The sequence below is a fragment of the Heterocephalus glaber genome, unplaced genomic scaffold (genome assembly GCF_053883595.1).
Source record: "Heterocephalus glaber isolate CG9 unplaced genomic scaffold, H.glaber_assembly_v1.0 deba00001457, whole genome shotgun sequence".
Classification (NCBI taxonomy): Eukaryota; Metazoa; Chordata; class Mammalia; order Rodentia; family Bathyergidae; genus Heterocephalus; species Heterocephalus glaber.
Window position 1 is genome coordinate 120,027 of NW_028258305.1, and position 24,567 is coordinate 144,593.

The following is a 24,567-nucleotide window of genomic DNA, read 5'->3' on the forward strand; positions in this document are numbered from 1 at the left end:
AGACTTTCTTTCTGGGGAGGAAGCACCACTGCAAGTACAAATCAGTGGGACAGGGGAGAGGGCACAGGCCAAGGCTGTTGTGGATCTTGATCTTGATCAGCCAGTGCCTCCGTGGGTATGCGGCTGCCCAATCATGTATAACCAAGGAAAGCCCCTCTTGCCTACCTGCCTCGGATGAGGTCTTTCTTTCCAACATGACGTGTAGGACATAAGCTGAAAACCATCCCTGTCCTTAAGCAGCTTTTGTTCTAAAAATAGCCATAATGGAAACACTGTTCTGTAGATCTCTACTCAAGCATATTCCTGCCCCCCTTTAATTATTTCCTCCATTTTAAATTTTCATTTCTCTGAGAAAATAAAATCATTTCAGATCATGGGGTCATAGATTTGGAAAGTTCACCTAAATCAGCCCTTTCCTTTTACCAGTGAAAATCCTTGCCACAGAAAGGTTGTGATTGCTGTGCACAACTGAGTAATCAAACCGGCATGAAGGCAGAGGCTCTTCTGTCTTTTATTTGTTTTGTTGTATTATACTGTGCTGGTTGTCCAAGCACTTAAGAAAGGGGAACAAAAGGTTAAGGCTTAACAAGTACACTCAGGTAGAAAAAGTCATAGATTTAGCCTTTTTTTGTCATAAAAGAGATTTTGATCTCATGGGGTATAATAGGATGAAAATTCTTATCCCATTTTTAGAAACACAGGTTTGAAAACCTGCATTCGTTGACTCTTCCAAGTTTTCCAGTGATGACAAATTTTCTGACAATGCTCTCCTGCCATACCTGTTTGCAATAAGTTTTCGGTGAAGAGGTCTGTGGGAGGTGGCTTTCTAGACCTTTCAGCTAAAGCTGTGAGCAGAGTTTGAGAGTGACAACATTAATAGCCACTTCAGCTGATAGGTTGGGAAATAAGGTCAGCAGCATTGAATTCTCAAAGAGCTGAAGTATTTGAGGACCGGAGGCAGTAGTAACCAGTCTCAGCTTATAGGGGTTTTGCCAAAAACAGTGTCACTATGTACATTCTCTGAAGTGTTCAGACAGTGGTGTATGAATATCTACTTGATTCTCTACCTCCTTGATCTCATTTAACATGTTCCTGCTGGCTTGACCCACCAGTGGTACGTACATGCATAACTATCCCATAGGGAGGCATGTAGCACCTGATGTCCCATGCCGCCTGATGAGACAGCCATATATGTACCAAAGAGCCACCTGGCAGTGAGACGTGAATTATTGCCCCACAGCAAACATGTTAATCTGCCCCCCCTTCTGTCATTAGTGGTTGCACCCTAGACCTGGCCCTAGTCACCTCACACAGGACTGTCACACCTTCCGTACTTGTCTCCCTTCTCTTTTCTTCCTCTTGCCAAGGTGGTTTTCCTAAGTGGCTCTTTGCATGTGCTGCTGACCTTTCAGAAGTCCTGAATGCCTCCTGAGTGGCCTGTCCCAGCCTTCCTTTGGTCTGCTTTACTGATCACTTCTTCTTTGTTCCCTTCTCTTTTACCAGTCTGAACTGTCCCTGCTCCTTCATTGTGGATGAGCGTGGTCCCAATAGTTGGGGAACCTGAGCCCAAATCCTGTTCTACCAGCTTTGTGACCTTAGGCAAATTGGGTCACTTCTCTGGCCTCCCTTTTATCATCTGTTAAGGAGGACATAAGGCTTTGTAAGGATTACATAAGCTTCTATAAGTAAAAATGCATGGCACCAGTGATAAAGGCACATGCCTGTAATCTCAACACTCTGGGAAGCCCAGCCTAGGCAATTTAGCTATTTAGTGAGGCCCTGTCCCAAAATAAAAAATAAAAAGGGCTGGGGATATAGCTAGTACAGACACCCTGGATTCAATGCCCAGTAGTGCTAAACAAAAACAAACCAACTGTATATAACACACACACACACACACACACATATACACAAGGCATTATCAGTATATACTAAGTGCTGTTAGCTGCTGCTACCATCATCATCATCATCATCATCCTCCCTTTTGCTTCTGTTCTTTATTCCTGTAGTTAGTTTCACTTATCTAAGTCCTTTACTTCCTCAAAGGCCACCTTATCATCCACCCAACCCTGAGAGCACTGTAATATGTCCCGTCTCCAACTTTCAGCTCCCTTTACAGTGCCAGTATGAACACATGCTGGTCCAGCGACACTGGTTACTTCCACATTCAGACCCCTGAGCACATGTCCATCTTGGGGCCTTGGTGCTGATTGTCTTCTGCTCAGAATGTTCTTCCCCCAGAGAGTCCATGGCTGCTTCTTCCTCATTCAGGCCTTTGGTGTCTTCACCAGAGAGACCCTCCCTGACTGGGCTATTTAGAGGCATCCCTCTACACCTTACATATGTTTAACAAGCTAGAATTTTTTTCATGACATTCGTGACCCCCAAGCAATTGTAATTATTTTCTTATTATCCCCAGTGGGACTTTAAGCTTTTTGTTTTCTTCATGGCCTTGTCCCTAGAATCTAGAAAAGTACTTGGCACATAGTAGAAATTCAAACATGCTTCTTTCCTAAATGCATGGTAGTAGTATCTCATATATGTATAGGAAGATGTAAGGTTTTCTTTCATCTACATTCTCTTACTTTCTTTATATCAACAATGATGAAAATATTATCAGCTTTGCTTGGCAGATGAGAAACAAGCCAAAAGAGGGTTACCCATTTGGCCAGGTCAAACAAGAGAAGTAGTTCTGGAGCTTTTCTGCCCCCAAGCCCAGTGTTACTGCCACACACCATGTTAGGTGTTGAGTAGTTTGTTGGTGTTGGTGACAAAGGAGAAGAGTAGCCAGCTTGGCCTTGGCAGTTTCCAAAGGAGCTATAAGTTATGGACACTCGAAAGGAGGTGGAGAATACAGCAATGGCTAAGGTGGCTGCTTCCCAGCAATTTCACCTTGGTGGATCTCTTTGGATTCTCCCAACAAATGGGCAGAGTAGTCAGAGAGGGAATACTGTTCTTAGCAAGTTACCAGTGTGGTTCATTTCATTCTGTACTTTGTCTGCTTAGTCTTCCTCCTTCCCCCAGCAGTAATTTTGGTTCCTACAACTGCCTTGTTTGTGTTTTGGTATTAGTTATTAACTTTTTAGTTTTCTAGATGTACATCCCAGCATCAGCAGTATAGAAGCTGGCTCAGAAAGACAGTGCACACATGCTGTAGGACAGTCGGCATGGCCTGATTTGTTCTGCAGGCCTTTCCCACCCCATCCTGTCAACACTAGGGTCTGTATATTTTGTAGGATGGTCATGGAAAGTATTACTCAGGAGTTGGAATTTAAGCAGGGTCTTAAAGAATAGCTGGGGTTTGGTAGGCAGACAATGAACAACTGAAGAAAGGACAAATTAGGTAAGATAAAGAATGCTTAGGAGACATTGATCAAATCAGCATGGCTAGTGTTTAGACACTTGGCTCCTCTTTGACTAGATTTCTACTATGGGGGATTTTTTTTAACATAAAGAATTAAGAAAGCCCTGTCTTCAACCCCAGTACAATGTACTGGGCAAATATAAAGTCGTCGTGTGTCAGCTTTAGCTCAAGCGGTTACTTCCTCACACTGGATTTTCCATCCATATAAGGTCATCATAACCCCTACCATAGTTGGAGTGTGGGATCCTTGAATAATCGCTCTGTTTCTGATGTGCTTCCTGCCCTGACAGAAATGTAATTTTCTGTTCTTCTCTAGAGTTAGATTGCTTAGGTTCACTTCCCAGCTCTACCACTTATTAGCTGTATGACATTTAGAAAGAGATTTAATCACTGTAAGCCTGACTTTCTCTATCTGCAAGATGGGGGTCATAATATTATTGTTATTAAGTGGATTTAGTGGAATAATCCATGTAAAGTATTGTATATAGTAGTACTGACAATAGTAAAAGCTCATTAAATGATGGCTGTTATTTTATAACTTCTAACATTGAAAACATTAATATTACTTGGTTGGAATTATTTTAGTTGCCTCAAGTGAATATATGCTCAGGATGGCTTGACTGTTTCTCTTGTGTGTAGATTAAATTGATAACCTTTATAAAAAGCTATAGATAGTAGAAATATTTGCCTACCTCAGGTTACCACAAGAGAACAAATCTGTCTCAATCATTCTTAATTCATTATTCTGTGGTTAAGAATTCTTCGTATGCTAGACATTGTGGTGCATACTTGTAATCTCAGAACTCCGAAGACCGAGGCAGGAGGATTATTGCAAGGAGGATTGAGGCAAGCCTAGGCTATGTAGTAAATTCAAGGCGAGCCTGAACTAATAGTGAGACCATGTCTCAAAAGAAAAAAAAAAAGAGCTCATGCTTGTCTTTAAGTAGCTTATAGTCTACCCTTGCCTTTATTTTCCTAAGATGGTCAGTCAAAAGACAATGAAGACTACAGTCTTTTTGGCCAAACAGGATTTTTTTGGCTGCCATTTTACTGCCCACACATAGCCGGGTTTGTCCTCCAGCATACCAGTCAGCTCAGTTCCTCATACCAAAAACTAATCAGTACATCTTGAAAACTTGCTGTTGTTTCTGTTGGTAGCATCCTTTGATACAAGGGATTTCTTTGTGTTTTGGTCCTCAAAAGCTCCCAGCTACTTAGACATCCTGTCAGTGCCCAAAGACTTCATTTATAAAAAAAAAAAATTAGGATGATAGGGCCTGGGATTTAGCTCAGTGGTTCCATCGCCTGCTTCACAAGTGCAAGGTCCCAAGTTCGATCCCTGGTACCAAAACAAAAACAAAACAAAATTAGGATGCTATTTCAAAAAGAAACTACCCTTTTACTTCCAGGTGTTTTATCAGTTTGAGAAGTAACTAAAATATAAAACATTAATTTTGAAAATCCTAACCTAGTGTAGTAAATACATTGTTATATGAGCTTAAAGGGGCCAAGTGAAGTAGTTGACATCATGGAAGAATGAATAGGGAAAGAAGATAGGGAGGAGTGATATTTGTCTGAGTGAGGGCCTGAGGAAGGCTTCAAAAAAGGAGTTGGTTGGGCCAGGGATTTAGCTCAGTGGTGCGCTGGCTGCCTCACAAGCACAAGGTCCTGAGTTCAATCCCTGGTACCAAAAAAAAGGAATTGGTCTTTGCACTTGGGTTTGAAAGATGCTTGATAATTTAATAGTTGTTTAAGGAGCTGGGAACTATGTAGAACATTCTAGACTGAAAGAAGAGCAAGAGTTCTAAAGTGTGGACTAAAGTGAGGACTGTTTCTGCAGAGGTGAGAAATGTGGTGAAAATCTGGAGCAATGGAACTCTGGCTTCCCCTGCTGTGGAGTTTGCTCTTTTTACCCTCTCTGCCCTCATTTTACCCTGTTACTGTGCCTCTCCTTTGTTCTACTTGGGATGACCCCTGTTGAGATACTTGGCAGGGAATAACTTTTTTGTGCACACTGAGACTAACAGAAATAAAACATTTTATTTATGTGATGGTGAAACCAAATTTTCATGTGCTTTGCTTAATGATATCTTGGAATGGATGGTTGGGGAATGTTTTTCAGGTTGAAAATATCCTCTTGCATGACCGAGGCCACTATGTCCTGTGTGACTTTGGAAGTGCCACCAACAAATTCCAGAATCCACAAATTGAGGGAGTCAATGCAGTAGAAGATGAGATTAAGAAGTAAGTCCTTCCTCCTTTCTTGTGGTTTTGTTTCTTATCAGATGAGCAGTTTTACTTTCAGGTTATGAATGAGGCAGGCAGAATGGGAAAAGATGGTGCTAGTCAGTTATCCTTCATTTCAGAGTGTATTTTTCACAGTTGGGTTGTTTGATTTTAAATGAAGAATAAGGAGGGCTTTCACAGGCATTGACCAGTAATAAAATAAAGGGATCTCATAACACTTTATTAATGATCCTGTATGGTCATTGTTACAAACATTTTGATTTACAATGCCACGTGTCCATAAGAATCTGAGTGGTACACACACTGTAAACGTACTGTGATGTTTTCAAGTGTGATCACAACTGTGACATTATCAAACAGATGTGCTTTTATGCTGAGTCCTAAACTGCTGCCTCCTTCCTGCTCATGAGGAACTCACCCAAATTAATGGTGAGTAGGGCTTTTGAAGTCTGTACAAAGTCACTGACTTTCTCAAGAAAAAGTTTTCTTAGACTTGTGCATGCAGTAAGAACCTGACCCATTTTCCTGTCATGGCCACAATGTTGGGTTTTTCACAGTTGTACTCACTACTGCTACTAGTAAGTCAAACATCTGGTGTACACTCTCACTTTCTGATCCTCTCTCCCCTTGTATATATCACCCCTGACAAGCAAGCTGGGGGCAGAACAACTGGTCTAAGGCCCTGATAGACATCTAAACCAGTCCCTGCTAGGATTCTGAGACCAGAGCAGCAAAATTTACATGCTTAGTGACCCCAAGACACTCACTCTGACGTGTACTTATACTATTTTCTCAAGCCAGAGATAAAAAGAATGCTGTTGTTTCAGCCTTGCTCCAGGAGCAAAAATCAAAGGCACTTGATCCTGTCTACTCCCAACCCAGCCAGGGCCCACTCTCTGCTGTTCTCTAGAGTATCCTAGCTAGCACTCCATCTCTGTTGAGCCACATCTAAAGGGTTTATTTATTTATTTTTTAATCAGCAAAATATGTATCAGGCAAAAAGGATTCCTAGGAGAAGATTTTATCATTTGAAGACCCAAGAAAAGTTGCTTTTAGGGCTTATTTAGTGCATTCCTATTTGGGTCCCAGCATGTTCTTAGATTAGGTCTGCTGCTAGAGTGCCATGCTGTGATGACGTCATTGTATCAATGCCAGCCTTTCATTTTATCTGCACTAATACTTCACACTCTCTTCTGCAGATTGCTCCCAGGGAATGAGTTCTATTAATGTAAAATTTTCTGCTGCTCCTGTTTTTTAATTATAGCATTAATATATTTAACATAAAATGAATCTCTTGATTGTAGATACACAACGCTATCCTATAGAGCACCAGAAATGGTCAACTTGTACAGTGGCAAAATCATCACTACGAAGGCAGACATTTGGGTAGGTGTCAACTAACCTAAACACAGCCCAGATATCAGTAGTCATCGACTGTAAACTCTCAAGTTTAATGCAGACAGTGCTGTAGCACAGTAGTACCTGTACCATATCATTGTTTATTTTTCCCTTGGAACTGTTCTTGATGTGAAGGGACCATCCACTGCTTCTTGGAGCCTAACAAATAAAATTACTTTAGAGCCCTGTGAAAATTATTCAGGTGGTTTCCACTTATATTTACTAGTTTTTAAGAGCAATACAGGTCAAACATTTGTTCCTTTTTTTTGAGACAGGGTCTCATTATGTAGTTTAGGCTGGCTTTGAACTCACTATGTATCCCAGGCTGGCCTCAAACTCGTGGCAATCCTCCTACCTCAGGCTCCTGAGTGCTGGATTACAGCGTCTGCCAGTATGCCTGGAAAAACACTTGTTCTTTACTGGAGGAGAATTTGGTAATAATGGTAGAAATAACTGAGCTGCTAAATAGTCATATTGGGTTCTAAATTCACGTTTTTAATAGATAAATAATATGCAGTATTTATATCTGCTAGTAAAAGTTGATGGTGCCAGTGTTTCTCATTAGATCCTCTTGGAGTTATGGTAAGTAGACCATGAGTAGCAATCTGCTTTCTTTGTTTTTTTTAGGCTCTTGGATGTTTGTTGTATAAATTATGTTACTTCACTTTGCCATTCGGAGAGAGTCAGGTGGCAATTTGTGATGGCAACTTCACAATTCCTGATAACTCTCGATATTCTCAAGACATGCACTGCCTTATTAGTAAGTATTTCAAGTTTTTAGTTTCATATTTTTACCTCTAATCACTAGAAATGAATTGGAGGGTAAAGGGATTAGATTCCAGGCACAGTAGATTGGATCTAGTGATAAAGCAATCAGTGATAATAGTTGGGAGGGAATACATGATAATTAAACAGTGTCTACTTCAAGTGGTGCATCTTTTTGCTAGAAATCTAAACTGTTTCATACCTGAGCCAGAGGTACAAGTAGAAATCCTAGTTGTGTTTTCAACAGTACAGTAATGCTGTGTTCTATTGCAATCTGTATGAAAGTTCTGGTACCAAAGGTATCCAGCTGACAAGAAATTCATCTTTACAAAACTGGAAGCAACTCAAATGAAAATGATTGCAGTGCATTGGCTGGAATGAATATATAATTAAGACTGTATAACTCTATGGAACTAGGTTTTTCTTCCCATTTAGGTTAATCACTGGGTTTGTATAACAAGCATCAGTGCTCAAGATTCTCTAGTTTTTTTGTATCAACATAACAAGCATATGTACTAGCATCCATTAACCAGATGGTAGAACAAGTAATCTTTGCACAAGACCCTGTACTAAAATGCTAAAGAAGTGGGAATTTTTTTAAAAAAATCATCTTTCCACTTCTGTCAAGGCATGTAGCATCTTAAGTTTTAACCATTTGGATCTTAAATCCTGAGCAACCTAGTTTGGGTCCTGGGTGGGATACACTAAGAAAAACAGAAACACCAAATTTGAGGTGGAGCATCTGACGTATATTGAGGGGCTTGTGTAGACAGGTGTGGTGTTGCATGCCTGTAATTGCCTTACTTGGGAGACTGAAACAGGAAGATTGAGAGTTTGAGATCAGCAAGGGCTACATACTGCGTTCAAGGCCAGCCTAGATTACATAGCAAAGGGGCCGGGGATTTAGCTCAGTGGTTCCACTGCCTGCCTCACAAGTGCAAGGGCCTGAGTTTGATCCCCAGTACAAAAAAAAAAAAAAAGAAGAAGAAGATTACATAGCAAGACTTTGTCCCAAGAAACAAGCAAACAAACAAAAATAACTCTAGGTTGTTGTTTGTTTTGTTTTTGGCATTGTTGGGGATTGAACCCAGGGCATTGTGCATGCTAGGCAATTACGACAGAACATCTCAAGCCCCAAACTCTATATATTTTAAGTATAATTATCCCTGTTTTGCACATGAGGAAACTGAAACTGAGAAAGTACAGATAGCTTATTCAGGTTTATATAGTTGCAGCTTTTTTGTTTTGTTTGTTTGTTTTTTAATATTGAATCTCACTAGTTCAGGCTGGCCTTGAACTCACTATGTAGCCTGGACTGGCCTCAAACTTGTGTTCCTGCTGCCTCAGTATCCTGAGTACTGGGATTATAGGCATGGGCCACACGTGCTATAGTTGTAGCTTTTAAGTGACTACCCATTCCATTTGCAAGATTTATTAGCCTCTTCTATTACTTAACAAAAGGTGGGGTTTGGGAGTGTTTTTAAAGGAACCAAATATGGCATTTCATGATTGTTGGATTGTTTACAGAGTGAAGAATTGTAGGTATACTAGAATTATAGCTATGTGTGTAAGATTGGAAGGAAATACAAATAATAGCCAAATTTGATACTGCTGGTATCATTTTTTTTCTGAACATTTGTACAGTAAATTCATATTGGTAAAAACAACTTTATGAATATCTGAAGCACTTTACAGCTTTCCAAAACTCTATTTCAGCTTACACACTATTTGAAAATCCATTATTACCCTAAACTCAGATGTCTAAAATTCTGTTGGCATTATCTGCCCCCTTCAGTAGAAGATTTCTCTCTCCTTTCAATTTCTCTCAGTGGTGTTGCCATTCAAGCCTGGATGGATGAAAGTTAAGATTTTCTTTGGACCTGCCTAGTAAGAAAGGGAAAAAACCCAGTCATTTCTTAAGCTGTATTAATTATATTTTTGGGGTCTCTATTTTCATTGGTCTTCTTGATTCTTATCACTGTCACCATAGTATGTACAGTATATACAGACTGTCTCATGGCTGTACCCAATACCCTTACCAGTACTGGAGATTGAATGTAGATTCTTGTGATCCATCCCCAGCCCTTACAAAATTATTCTTATAAAACATCACCCTCTCACACACTGTTCAGTCGACTTGAGTGGCCGGGCAGTGGTTCCACACAATGGTGCCAAGGTTCTTAGCATGATATTTAAGACCATTCAGAGTCTGGTTGAGTCCTACCACCCAGCTATCTCTTTACCTTGTCCCAGCTCCTTTGTTTCCCTGCAGCATAGCATTAATTCTCTTGCCTTTCTCCAAAGTCACCTTTGTTTGCACTGTTCTTATACCTGCACTGTCTTTTTCTTTGCTTTTCTCCTAAATTTTTGCCTTACTTCTTCTGCCAATCCTTCTAAGACTGCAGTTTCACTGATTTTTTCTAAACTTTGTGTCCAAATCATTTATTTTATCACTTAAGCAGTAAACTGCATTGCACTTTTTTGTACATTTATATACGTGTTTGTGTCCTCTCAAATTTTCCACCTTCACAGAGGCCAAAAGCTGGGCTGAAGGTGTAGCTCAGTGGTAGAGCACTTGCCTAGCATGTGTAAGGCCCTGGATTTGACCCCTGGGACCTTAAAAGGCAGAAGCTTAAGAGGCCTGTTGATCACTGTTAACTTAGATCTGTGTATGTTACTTTATAATTTCTCTTAAACTAGAAACCAGCAGTTATCTCCAACAAAAGGTTAGTAAGTAAATTCATGTAGTTTGGGTCTTGGATATAATCATCAGAAGTAATCATTTGTTTAGCAAGAGAGTATGAACCAGGGAAGCCATAAGCAAGACCATCCTAGTTGTTCAAACATGAGTTGGGGGGGTAACTTTCATATTGACAGCTTAAGGCCCTGTTGTGCAAGGCCCAGAATATGAACTTTAAGAAGCATTTTTACAATTAAGATAGTTTATTTTGATTTGGATATTAACCATTATAAGAAATTTAGAACTTTCCTTTTTAGGAAAAGTGCTAATTGTGCTTTCTGACTTTTATGAGAAATAAAAATTTAAAAACAAAAAAGTTTTTAGTAGAAAAGTTATACTTCCTAGCTAATATAATAACTTAGGATATTACTAAATAAGTTTATATATGTTTGTCTTAGGGTATATGTTGGAACCAGATCCTGACAAAAGGCCGGATATTTACCAGGTCTCCTACTTCTCATTTAAACTACTCAAGAAAGAATGCCCAATTCCAAATGTACAGGTATGTGTATGGTGCCTTAAGGGGAAGTAAAATTATGAAACTGTCATTTTGAGTTCCTAGGGGTATTAATCAGCTACTTAAATGAATGTAGATGTCCCTTGGTTTATCTGCTAAGAGGCATTAGCAAAGCTAACTATGAAACAGTTGTTATAAAGAGAATCCAATTTTCCTGTGGAATTTAATTATAAACCTCAGGCAGTTACTGGGAAAAAAAAAAAAAAAAAGTCCCAGGGATTGAGTTGAAAGCTCTGGGTGAAGAGTGGCCAATTTCTTGTCTTCTTGTCTCACATAGGTCTCTCAGCCACAGCCTGTTGTATTCCCTAGATGTGATCACACTCGGCCTTCCTGAGGCAAGGTCCTGACTTGCCCCTAGGCCTACTGCAGAGGCAGCCCCTCCTCCCTTTTCTTGCTGTGGTGCTTTCTTGATTTTGCTTCTGCTGTTGGCCATCTGTGATCCACATTCATCTTTCTCTACCCTCCCCACACACATTAAACCTTGAGCATGTTTTCTTAGTAATCCTAAACCCTGCACTCAGTTTTTGTAATAAAATGCTTTGCAAACACCTTCTTTATAATCTTGTAGGAATCTTTTTATGTTTTGTTTTTTTTTTGGTACCGGGGATTGAACTTGGGTCTTTGGGTTTGCAAGGCAGGCAGCAGAACCACTGAGCTAAATCCCTAGCCCTCCTTCTTTATAATCTTGGCATTTTTTATGTCATATTGTGATCCAGTTCTCTTAAATATTTTACTGATGGATGCTGTAATAAATAGATTCTAATCTGAAATTTTTTGCTAGTTTCTCTGACGATGAACTTTTGATGGTGCTCTTAGTGCTTCAGGGGTGCTGATAAATAATGCCCTTCGTTCACTACCACATTTGAATCTACAGTGGTGCTCATTCAGATGGCACTCAGAGTCAGAAGACATAGCTTGAGCATTCAGGTTCCCTAACATTAGATCCTTGTGACTGAGATGAAAATGCCTGGTTCCCAAAGGGCAGGCTGTTCAAGAAAGGAAGAAGAGCAGGGTAAACCAGATAAACTCACTGTTTTCTGCCAGTTCTTCTCCCATGGGAAAAGAATGCTGGACAGGTGGAGGAGAAGAGTTTTCTAGTGGAAGTTAGTCCCTCCTGGGGGACTAATATTAGGAAATGAGAAGATGCTCCTAAAAGCCAGCATTATAGCTAGTATTCTGTTTGTCAAGTGACCCAAATTGAAACGAAGGCTATAGTACAGTAACTTTACATGACTGTTGTAAAAATATTTTTGCAGTCTCATTTTTCCCATCCATACAGTAAATAAATGAAATATAATTGAAAGCATTCAGACTAATAACTAATTTTTAAAAAGTAAATTTTGCAAGTCTCATGTTGTCTTAGTCACTTCCTTCATTGATGTGACACAGTGCCCGACATCCACAACTTAAAGAAGAAGTTCATTTTTCCATCCATGGTCTGCTGGTTCCAAGGCAGAAAGAATGTAGTGGAAGGGTCTAGGCGCACAGCAAAGCTGTTTATGTCCTGGTGACCAGGAAGCTGAGAGAGAGAGAAGAGAGGAGCTGGGGAAGGAGATACCCTATTCCAGGTCACGCCCCTAATAACCTACCTCTAACCAGGCCCCACCTCCCAGAACAAGTCAGCTATAGCACCTCCTTGATTCAGTCACTTTCCAGAAGCTCTGCCTGTGAGCTCATAGGCCTTTGGGGGACATTCTTGATCCAAACCATAACACATGTCATTTGGAACTCTCTCAGGAGTGGTAAGTCGTTGCCTTGTATGATTCAGGACATCTAGCTGGCACTAGCTCGATACATGCCTGTCATCCCAGCTAGATGGGAGAGTGAGACAGGAGAACCACAAGTTCAAGGTCAGCCAGGCCAATTTAGCGAGACTGTACTCAAAATAAAAATAAAAAAGGCTGAGGATGTAGTTCAGTGGTAGAATCCTTGCTTAGCACAAGTGAGGTCTCAGGCGCAATGTCCAGTACTGTAAGAAAACAACAAAAAAACCAAGAAGCAATATTGGGTGGTGCAGAATATAACCCAGAAGAATGCTATTTGGCTTGTGTTTCGAGTAGTGCCTCCTGCATTTGGAAGGGGTGCTGGCTAAGCAGCCACAACCAACAGCAGATGGCACTAGTATCCTCCCAGGATCTTGCCTAGAAGACTGAGTGCACCCTGGTGGTCACCCAAGTCAGCTCTAACTTCTCTGAGATGTCCCTGGCAGGTTGAACAATGCCATCTCTCTTTCCCAATCCTTTTATAACATCTCTTCTAAGATGAGAAGTAGGAAGAGAAGGGACCAAGATCAAGCCCTGGTGAGCTGAGCCTGGTGCAGAAGGGGAAGAGTAATGGGAAGAATGTACTGCATGCAGATTGCTCTCTCATCTTCTCATGCACTTTGTTTCTCTGACAGTGACTGAGTCTTGTATGTATTTGGTTAACTTCTGTTCCCTCTTCCAAGGGGATCAGGGCTGGAAGTCACAATGAAGGATTCTCAAATGTAACATATTTTTGTCAGCCCTGTCAGGCTGTTTATTCTTTTACAAAAAGATCTGTGATAACCATTTCTTGTTTCTCCTTTCAATTCTTTAGAACTCTCCCATTCCTGCAAAACTTCCTGAACCAGTGAAAGCCAGTGAGGCAGCTGCAAAAAAGACCCAGCCAAAGGCCAGGTAAGAAATGCCTTCATGAGCACACATCGTGCTGGAGATACTGCAGCAGCAGAGGAGAATGCCTTGTGTTTCTTGATTCTTATGCTGCCATGACCAGAGGGTGCCCAGAGTGGGAATGGAATCTCTGTCTCCCTTGAGCAGAAATGCCAAGAAGAATATAATGAAATACTGTCATCTACATTTAAAAGAGAATCAAGAACCCTACAGCTGTTTTTCTTCCACAGGAATAACACTGGGGCATTCAGAAATGAGGCCAGGTAGATTTTAAATGTTGCTAGTACAAGTGTCGTAGCATGTGTCCTGGCTTGTGGTTAGCTATGTTCACTACCCTAATCCTCCACCTTCTTTTCCTTCTTCCCTCTATGACTCCAGCCATGTTAGGGAAGTGCAGGAGGAAGCAGCAAGTTGATGAATAGCAAAAGGTCTTGTGGGTCTTAGCTTATCACATTCTACGCCACCTAGTGGTTTCTAGAAAACAAGTGCTAAGAAATGATTAAACACCCAAAGATATGATTTGGGGAAATGCCCAAGAGGGGGAGAGAGAGGAAAAAAACAGGGAGAGAGCCAGGAAAGGATGAGAGAACCCACAGAAGGTGCAACGTGACCCAGAGAGAGGAAGGAGAGTGCTAGTTTGAAACCATCACTACACATGTTAGGAGGTCCTTGCTCCAAAGTCAGCCAGCAGAGGAGTCCTCTGTCTTCCAGGAGACTCTGCATTTGGAATATGAGGCCAGGGAGAAACTGATGAGAAACATGGCTTCAGGGTAAACTCTGTGTTGGATTTTTGGAGCACAGCAGCTGAGGCATGTATCTTTCACACTTCCAGTACTGAAGATATGTCAGGCACATCCTCATAGCTGCCATACAAGTGGCAAATTCTGGGACATACCACAGGAGATATGTGTATCCTTCCTTGTCCTTCCAAGGAAATGTCAGAAGTAAACTGTGTCAACAGGATCCTAGATCTTTGTGACTATGCAAATTTTAATAGAACAGTAAAATAATTTTGTATTTTAAAAGCTCTTGAATATTTATAGAATACCCACTATATGCAGTTGCAGGTGTGCCTTTAAAGAAATGTGACGTTTTTTAGCAGACTTGCTTAACAGACGAGCAAAATGTGTTGCTTTGTAGTCTGTTGATTTCTTACAATAAGGCTGCCATGCTCACCTCTTTGGAAATCATTTTGGGGGTTTATTTTAACTAGCTTGGTCTTTTGAATTTAAAGACTTCTTATATGAGCCCCAAACATATTTATATAGAAGCTAAGCAAGGATCGCTTTCTCTGTTCCCACAAAGCACACTCGTTGAGGTCCTCACAAACTTAACATTTTGGATATGCTATTGTTTATAAACTGATTTCATAGTTATCAATGCATAGACACATTTCCACATTTTACATATAAGGAACCAAAACTGAAAGACATGACATGGCCTTTATCACACAGTTAGTAGAGAGCCAGAGTTCATACATAGTTTCTTTGACTATATCTTATGTTCCTCTTAGGAAAGACCAGTGTGGAGGGTCTCACATTTGGATTTTCACAAGTCTGTTTACTTCCCTCACCCAGTGTATTTTCTTATACCTTTCTCTGTTCTCCAGCATCTCTTCCATTTCCCCTCCCACCTCCCTTCTCCAGGTTGCAGCCTCCCCAGATGTGATAGCTTTAATATGCCCAGTTTTCCATGCAGCACAAGAGCTTCTCTCTAACAAGATGCCAGTGAGAAGTTGCTGTATTCAAGAGGAACATACCTTGGAGTTGTAGAAGTTAGGGAAGAACCTGGGGCCAGCTCCTTTGCTTCCTGTTTCTTGTTTCATGGAACCTGTGTCAGACATGTTTTGGAAATACTCATGAAGCTTGTTTATTTTGGCCTTAACCTCAGTTGTATTCCCTAAAGTGTTAAGTTCAAAGAACGGTTGACCCATCAGAGTTAGCCAGCTGCCTGGACTACTATAAATGAATGAAAGTTAGCATCTAGACTTCAGCACCATCACAAGGAGTAAGTAGACGACACAGCAGTTCTCCTTGCATTAGTTTAGATTAGGTATAGCTGTTACAGAAAGTTCAGTGTAACAGCGGTGTATGGAAGTTTTTATTTTTTTCTCAGAACTTATTACTTCCAGTTCCCACATTGGATTCACTCATTTGCCTGCTGTTCATTGTAGAGAGACCATTTTGACAGCTACGAGTTCAAACAGTGTTTCAGTTCCTTCTGTATGGTGAAAACCACCTGCCTCAAACTCCTCTTTGTGTTGTCATCCAGCATGTATTCTGGGAAACCCTAGGAAGTATTGGGTAGAAGGGTCCTGACTCAGGAACTTTCCTTGTCCCTGACACAAAATACCCAGTACAGTATCTACAGTTTAAAGGAGGAGAAGTTTATTTTGGCCTCCCAGTTCAGAAGTTTTAGTCCATGTTTGGCGGGTTTAAACACAGAAATGGCATGGCAGAAAGGCCTGGGCAGAGAAAAGCTGTCACATCATGGCAGCTGGGAACTAGAGAGTGAAGGAAAGAGCCAGACAAAGAGAGACACCCCTCCAGGTCAAACCCCAGGGCCCCACCTCTAACCAGGCCCTACTCCTAACAGCAAGTCAGCTGTAGCACCCCGTAATTTAGTCACCTTCCAAAAGCTCTGCCTGTGAGTCCATGATGCTCTTGGAAGTCGGGTGGTTCTAGATACAAACCATAACAGGTCCAAAGAGCAGATAAGCTTAAGAAACATATCATTCTATATAGTATTCTCCTTGAGATTCACCCACTACCTTTATACATGAAAAATTCTGCTGGAAAGAAATCTGCTCTGTATATTTTGGTTAGTGTATTAAAAATTTATTTGTCCACCAAACATTTTTTCAATACATTTAGTAACATCATAACATTCTGTGGTCCATCTTTTGGAAAGAGTTGATTAAGGATATCCAAAAGGTGTGGAGAAGAGTTGAGGGGAGTGCATGGTGTACTCTGCCCACTCCTCTTATTTTCCCACAATTTAACTTGAATGAACTTCTTTTTTGCTTTTCATTTTCTAGACTGACAGATCCCATTCCCACCACAGAGACTTCAATTGCACCCCGCCAGAGGCCTAAAGCTGGACAGACTCAGCCAAACCCAGGAATCCTTCCCATTCAGCCAGCCCTGACGCCTCGAAAGAGGGCCACAATTCAGCCTCTACCTCAGGCTGCAGGTTAGTAACTAGATTGGTTGGCAACTTAGTATGTATCTTTATTATGGAAGTGTTGGAAAACCTGGCTGTGCTTTCGAAATGGAATCCAGAAGCACATAAAGAATTGAGGTGAGCCACCGTTGAAATTTATGGCAAGTGGCTGCAATGGGAAGACCTCTCATTGTATTCTCAGGTGGATCTTAAAGACACTGGAGTCTGCTGTCTCTGTTTTTTTCTTCTTGGTCCTAATTTTGTAGGTTGGTCTTTTCATCCTATACTACTTTTTTTTTTTTTTCTGTGGTACTGGGGATCAAACTCAGGACCTTGCACTTGCTCAGCAGGTGCAGCACCACTGAGCTAAATCCCCAGCCCATTACTTCTTTGTTTCATATATTTCTCCTTGCTTATAATAAAACTTGGCTCACCTGTTTTTGACACTCACAGAGGAATATTGTTTTTTCCATGCTTTGTGTCTTAAAGTATCTGTCACCCCTTCTCCACCTTTTCATGTTCTGTTTCTAATGAGATTAGTGAGCTGTGTGTTTCCTAAAGAGGATTGATCCAGAGTATTAAGTAACTGCACACAACCCTCACTCCCCCTACAGGAAGCTGCTTCTGGTGAATTTGGTGACCCATCTACTCACAACCAGGCATCCACGTGGGGGTTGTGTAAGCTACATAGAAATCATCAAAGAATGCTTTTGTTGTGCACCACACAATCTGGTGTAGAGATTGTGTTGATGTATGGTAGCATCATCACCGGTTGACTATGTAGATACTCAGGGTGTAGACTACAAGAGTATAAATGTGATGATTGGTAAGGGAAGACTTTCTGAAGGAGCCAAGTATTGAATCTTATTATTGAACCCTGCTTTGAAAAAAACTGAAGCACATAGTGTTTAGCAAGAAGATGGAAAGACCTTTCAGGTTGTACAGAGCATGTGGAAAGACATTGAGGAGCACATGGATCTTGGAACATGCTGCTTATTTATCATCCCCTCTTTACTGTTTTGGCAAGTCCGAAAGCAGCTTGTGTCTGGAAGTTGTGAACCCTGATACAGCGTTTATTCTCATTGCAGGACCCAGCAATCAGCCTGGCCTTTTGGCCAGTGTTCCCCAACCAAAAGCCCAACCCCCACCCAGCCAGCCTCTGGCACAGTCTCAGCCCAAGCAGCCACAGGCTTCACCCATCCCTCAGCCCACACCTTCCACCCAGGCCCAGGCCACACCCCAGCACCAGCAGCAGCTCTTCCTCAAGCAACAGCAGCAGCCACAGCAACTGCAGGCACAGCAGCAGCCGCAGCAGCCGCAGCCACAGCAGCCAGCAGGCACATTTTACCAGCAGCCACAGCAGCAACAGACCCAGACTCAGCAGGTAAGATGGTTAAAGTGTGACCCACACTTTGCAAAGCTGTGTCATGACAGTCAGAAGGCCCACTAGGTACGAGTACCTCCCTTAGGAGGGGCTGAGATGAGAACGCAATTAACCATGACATCATTTTTCTTTTCTTCTTTTTTTGGGGGGGAGTACCAGGGATCAAACTCGGAAATTTGCATTTGCGAGGCAGGCAGTGGAGCCCCACTGAGCTAACTCCCCAGCCGCGGCCCCCATGATACAATTTTTATTGTATCTTTTAAGTCCTCTTTTATTCATAGGTTCCCTCTCCTTTATTTCCTTCCTTTTCCATTTATGTTTTAAAGAAACTGGGTCATTTGTTCTGAAGCATTTTCTGCATTCTGGATTTGGCCAGGTTGTCTTGTGGTGCCGTTTGTTAAGATGTTCCTCTATCCTCTGTGTAAACGTATTTCTTGAGTCCTGCTCAGTGTTTAGTTCAGCCTCACGGTTCTGTGTTCTTTATTTGTTACATGACAATACGAGGCCAGTGATGTCCTCTTTTTTTGTTAATATCAAGACCAGTGTATTTAAGTGTTGTCTGTCTTAACCATTTTTTCAGTGTTCATTGGCTTAGCATCCATTGTTGATTATTTCCTAAGTATTAATTCACTTGGGTTGGCAAAATGATATTCTAGCTTTCCCTCTTCATTTGGGGCTGGAATTTTTCTATGAAGACTTTTTTTTTTTGGTACTGGGCATCGAACTCGGGTCCTTGCGCTTGCATAGCAGGCAGTGAAACCACTGAGCTAAATCCCCGGCCCATGAAGACTTTTTTTTCCATCAACTATTTAGTTGCCTGTGGTAATTTGCACAGAATAGGCAAGAAAAATGCTGTATCCATTCCCTTTGTTTACTACTTTTCAGAAAGATGAGTTTGTTCACTGTATCATCCAAAGGTGACAATGAGGTTTTTGTTTTGTGTTATCATAAATTCATGGATTTTAATGTACTTCATATCTTTCAATACATTGCAATTTTTAAAAAACTTATTTATTTTGATGTTCAAATTGTCCTAACTTTGGCCAGGGAAAGTTCCTTCAAATTGTCTTCTGGGTCCTTTGGATGAGATTTCAGGAGTCTTTAATGATTCTCTTGCCATCAAGCATAGCAGCTTGTTCTACGATCATTGTGCCTCAACCTGGAAGCATCCATTTGTCTAAGGAGCTGTTTGTTTTAGATAGAAGTGATATTTAGAAACCATAGTTTGGTGCTAGAGATACTCACTAATGAGTGTGTGGTTGTGTTTAGGCTATTTTAAGGAACAATTAGAAAATGTGTTTTGTTTTATTAGAAAATACATGTCATGAATTCAGTTATACTTTTAATTCAGATTTGTAATTATAGGATTTGTGCTTAGCTTCTTGGACTTTGTTGTGTTTTTCTTATCTGAGAATCTCGGGGCCTGACAGCATTAACATAATTAATTAATTGGTTTTTAGCTTCAGGATAATCATAGCAATATGATTACTTAAAAAACAATTTAGGATTTATCTTCCCTTTTTACCCTTAGAATGCTTAGCACATTATTTTCTGGGGAGTACACCAATTTTATGGAAAGGTTTATTTGCTTCATTTTGCTTTTGCCTTTTATTTATTACTTTAAAATTTTTGGTTTAATTTTGTTTTTAAAATATGCAAATCATACATAGTTTAACAGTTAAATCTACAAAATTCTATCCTTTTTAATCCTTAAGTAAAGGTATCCCTCGTTCCTGTTTATAACTTGAGAACATCCATTTGATGCCCCTCAGGATTTGTCATAGTTTATTCAGTCTCCTCAACATTTGGATTGTTTCCAGCATTTTGCTGTTATAAATAGGCAGCTATTTTGACACCTGCTTCTTTTGTTAACCCTTCAACTTTGCCCCAGTAGATAAACAGTATCCTCTCAATTAACTCTCTAATGAAGTAACAGAATTTAGGGTGTTCGAAAACAAGATTTTGACTTTTATTCACCTTACTTTGAATAGGCCCTTATTTTGAGTTCTATTTGTGTGCACATGGCACATAGTCCCTAGCAGTGGGGATAAGAGGGACACAAAAAATGTGCACAGATGTGGACATAAAACTGGGCACAGTGGTGCATCCATAGTCCTAGGTACCTGGGAGGCTGAGGCTGGAGGATTACTTGATTCCAGGAGCTTGAAACCAGTCTGGGCAACATAGCAAGACCCTCTCAACAACAGCAATAAAACAGACATGTAGGGAAGTTGAGGCAGGAGGATTGCTGGAGCCCACAAATTCAAAACAAGCCTTGGCAATACAGGAAAGACCCTCCCCACCAATCTTAAACAAAAAAAAGAGAGAGAAGAAGAGGAGCAGGAGGAGGAAGAAGTGGTATCATAGAGTATACTAAACATGTTGAATGTGTGGTTGGCTTTCATAAAGATAGGTCTATTGGGAAATAATTTTGAGAAAGGATTGAAAGGATTGAATAACTGGGCTGACATTTAGGTTATTCTTTTCAGTGTCATCATTGCTTTATTCTCCTCACACAGGGAATAATTTTAATCTTGGCTGCTTCAAAACGCTTTATAGGAAGAATTCCTTCCGTCCTTGAATGATCAGTTATTTGTTTATGTTATGGTGGAGTCACATAATGTTCATCAGGGAGCTTCCCTTGGGCTAAGCCTGGAAACCCTTGGGAGGCCAGGTTAGCACAGTAGGAAGGGCCTCACAGTATAAGGTAGTGCTGGATTTATTCAGTCCCTTGATGTTCCCGTCATGAGTTTTCAGGCCTGGCCAGAAAACTTCTGCCTGCCCTTGTCTTTACCTTCAATGCTGGGTCTCCCTTGTTATTGAGGCACTCAGTTGTCATTTTTGAACATGGTTCTGCAGTAAGTTCTTGCTCTCCTCCTCATGTCTTGCCTTTCTCTCCTGCTCAGTTCCAGGCAGTACATCCAGCAAGCCAGCAAGCAGCAATTGCTCAGTTCCCTGTGGTGTCCCAGGGAGGCTCTCAGCAGCAGCTGATACAGAACTTCTACCAGCAGCAGCAGCAACAGCAGCAACAGCAGCAGCAGCAGCTGGCCACAGCTCTGCACCAACAACAGCTGATGACTCAGCAGGCTGCCCTGCAGCCCAAGACCGCAGTGGTGGTCCCGCAGCCCCAGGCACAGCCAGCTGCAGCCCCACAGCCAGCCCCTGCCCAGGAGCCTGCGGTAAGAAGCAGCCAGGGCTCAGCCCAAAGGCAGAAGAAGGCTGTGGAGTGAGGGCTAGGGAAAGGGCCAGGAGCGAGGCAGCAGCAGCTGTGAGGGGGCCTCCTACTGCTTAAAATATTAGATCTTTTCTTGACATCCCAGAACAGTGTGAGGTATTCCACAGAAAGTAGTGCTTTTAAAAAAAATGATTGTAGGCTGCTGATGAAGAGGAACATTCTTGTTTATCACCATGAAACTAGGCTGCTAGAAAAAGCTGTTCGTTGACTCTTTTCAGTGCCACTGTGGAACACTCAAGGATCTAGGATTAGAACTAACCTCTTTCCCTTCTTCAAGGGCCAGTTTGATCCGTTATGCCCTTCCCAGTCTCTGGAGGTTTACCTGGGCTCCGATCCTTATGCTGAGTCCCTGTACTGTTGTGTGTATTCTTTGTCTTGAATGGCCTTACTAGCTACATCATCTTAAGTCTACGATGCAGCACCCTTTAAGGGTCTGCTTTCCTGAGACCATTTACCATGGCACAATAAGCATCTGCATGTCCAGTCATCAGAGCATCCTGTCAATTTAGAAATAGGATATGTTCACTTTTAGATAATGGCTGAATATAACATCAGAGCCTTCTTCTGATTGACCTCTAGGTTTCAGCATAGTCAGGCACTTTTGCTTTGGCTGTTAATAAGTGACCTTTATTCTAGACTCAGAGTTTTCTGAGTAATCATGTTAGAAAATTCTACAGTAATAGAGAAAAGCAATTTGCATACCTAGCAATAGAGCATCACAGCTACTCTTTTATTCCTAGGGAAGTCCAACTACTAGATGAATGAAGGAAAGGTAAGAAGCCATCTTTCTGAGGATTGATTTCGAATAGGGTTGTGTCTCCCAACTTAAACTGGAAAACCTCCATCTCTTCAAAAGGAAGCAGTACCAGAAATAGGTTGTCTTTTGTAAATCTCAGCTGGTGTGTGTTCAGTGTCTTTACACCTTTATTCCTGAAACAGCGCAGTCTTCCAGCAGTTGTGTGGTAGACAGTTACTGTTTATATTTTTAACAAAAGAACGTTCTCCTGATTAGTGGAAAAAGGTTTTGAAAAATTATTATATGAAGTAGCTAGCTATAAGGGGAGGAAGGGTACCTGAACAATTTAGGCTGAAGATTGAACTCAGTACCTCTGGCTCCTCAGCCATTTTAAACTTTTTTGTTTTGAGACAGGATCTCACTAAGTTACCTAGGCTGAGCTCAAATTTGTGATCCTCCTATCTCAGCCTCCCAGAGTTCTGGGATTACAGGCATACACCACCATTCCTGACTTAGAAGGATCTTAATTATCCAGTTTTATCTCCGTATTTTATGGAATTGGAAACTGAGGCCAAACTAGAAAGTGACTGCCCAAGGCATACAGAATGGCAATAATAAAACTAAGACAAGAACCAAAGAATCCTGATCTGTGTTTGTCCAGGATGATGACTTGACCAACTGATACTGATTATACTTCTTATGAGGTTCCCCTCTGCTTTCCCTGGACAAAGTGTCCTCTGTCTTAGGAATGAAGCATAAATCTCCACATTTCCTGGATGAAAGAGCACTTTGTGCTCTGGGGTAGTTGGTTTAGGGGATGTGGAACAGACTGTTCCAGCCAGGAGCCATAGAACTGTCCATCTTTGCCCATCCCCATCTTGCCGACTCATGAGGTGCTGGGGATGTAGCTCATTGGTAAGAATACTTGCCTAGCATGTGTGAGGCACTGGGTTCCATCCTCAGTACTGCAAAAAAGGATAACAAAATAGAGAAGCAAGTGAGTGAATTTGAAGAACACCCTGTGGCATCTTGAAGCAATAATTGGCAAAGGGAGAATGGCCATCTGCCCTCAGTGTTCATTGCACTGTTATTAATAATAGCCCAAAGATCGAAACCACCTAAATTGTTCAGGAGCCCAGCTGGGCAGCCATTAAAAATCATGGTTATAAAGTCTGTATAATTGTATGGAAAAAATGCTCATAAGGTAATGTTAAAAGAGTTGTGAAATAGGAATAGGTATGTACTTGAAAAGAGGCATCTTTAAGGCACCACAAAGATAAGAATAGTAGTGGTGAAATGGTATACTCTTCTCTATATTCTAACATTTTTTGATGTGATTATACTTTTATAATTACATATTTTGTGGTTTTTGGGGGTTTTTTTTGGTACCAGAGATCGAACTCGGGACCTTGTGCTTGTGATGGAGGCGCCGGAAGCACTGAACTAAATCTCCGGCTATATCTTGTGTTTTTAAGTCTTCTGCAAGATAGGTGCCAGAGTATCCTTTTTAGCATTTCTCCCATGATCTGTCTCTTTTTGCTCCACCTTCCTAATCCTGTCTTTGGATAAGGAAGTATCATGGTGTTGAAGAGTCCTAAGAGGCATGGATTCTTCTTTCAGGTCATCTTGTGACCTTGAATGAGCCCTTAGCCTCAGTGGGCTGTGGTCTCTTCCTCAAGTGGAGGCATTGGGATCATCTCTGACATCCCTTTCAGCTCACGTTCTTTGATTCTAAATGGAAATAAAACTGCCTAACAGATTTATTGTGAGCAGTAACCAAACAAGTTACAGCTGCTTTGTATTACAGATTGAGTCTTCTTTGTCCAAAATATTTGGGACTGAAAATGTTTCAGAGTTTGAAATATTTAATACAAATGAGATATCTTAGGGATAGAACCCAAGTCTAAACACGAAATTTATTTGTTTCATATGTACTTATACATGAAGCCTGAAGGTAATTTTATACAGTTTTTTTAGTGCACTTGTGTTTTAACTGCCACCTGTCATATGAAGTCAAATGTGTTATTTTCTGTATGTGGCATCATGTTGGTGCTCAAAAAAGTTTGAATTTTGGATCATTTGGGATTCCAGATTTTTAGATAAGAAATGTTAAACCCGAGGGGAAGGAGAGGTAAAAAGATTTGATATATCTGTACATGTACCACATACCCACAATGAATGTAAACATGAACTAAAAATTTCAAAAAAATAGCAATAATAATGAAAATGGGGAAAGGGGATTTATAGAGGGAGTAAAGTGGGTGAGGAGGGGAAGGAGATTAAAAGAGAATCAAAGTATGTTATGTACATGCACCTACTTGCTAAGATAAATGTAAACTTCGTATACTGCAAACATGTAGTAATAAAA

The 24,567-nt window shown here is 41.0% G+C and overlaps 1 protein-coding gene across 10 annotated transcripts in view; it reads left to right on the top strand.

Moving 5' to 3' along the window:
- Aak1 (AP2 associated kinase 1) overlaps window positions 1-24,567 on the top strand; it is a 160,484-nt gene that overhangs the window by 94,896 nt on the left and 41,021 nt on the right. For all 10 annotated transcript variants that reach the window (XM_087216259.1, XM_087216262.1, XM_087216261.1 and 7 more), the window contains 8 exons: window positions 5,487-5,608; window positions 6,916-6,997; window positions 7,637-7,769; window positions 10,913-11,016; window positions 13,609-13,688; window positions 16,720-16,874; window positions 17,933-18,228; window positions 21,135-21,407. In XM_087216259.1, the coding sequence (XP_087072385.1) occupies window positions 5,487-5,608; window positions 6,916-6,997; window positions 7,637-7,769; window positions 10,913-11,016; window positions 13,609-13,688; window positions 16,720-16,874; window positions 17,933-18,228; window positions 21,135-21,407 (1,245 nt within the window). The remainder of the gene's footprint in view (window positions 1-5,486; window positions 5,609-6,915; window positions 6,998-7,636; window positions 7,770-10,912; window positions 11,017-13,608; window positions 13,689-16,719; window positions 16,875-17,932; window positions 18,229-21,134; window positions 21,408-24,567) is intronic.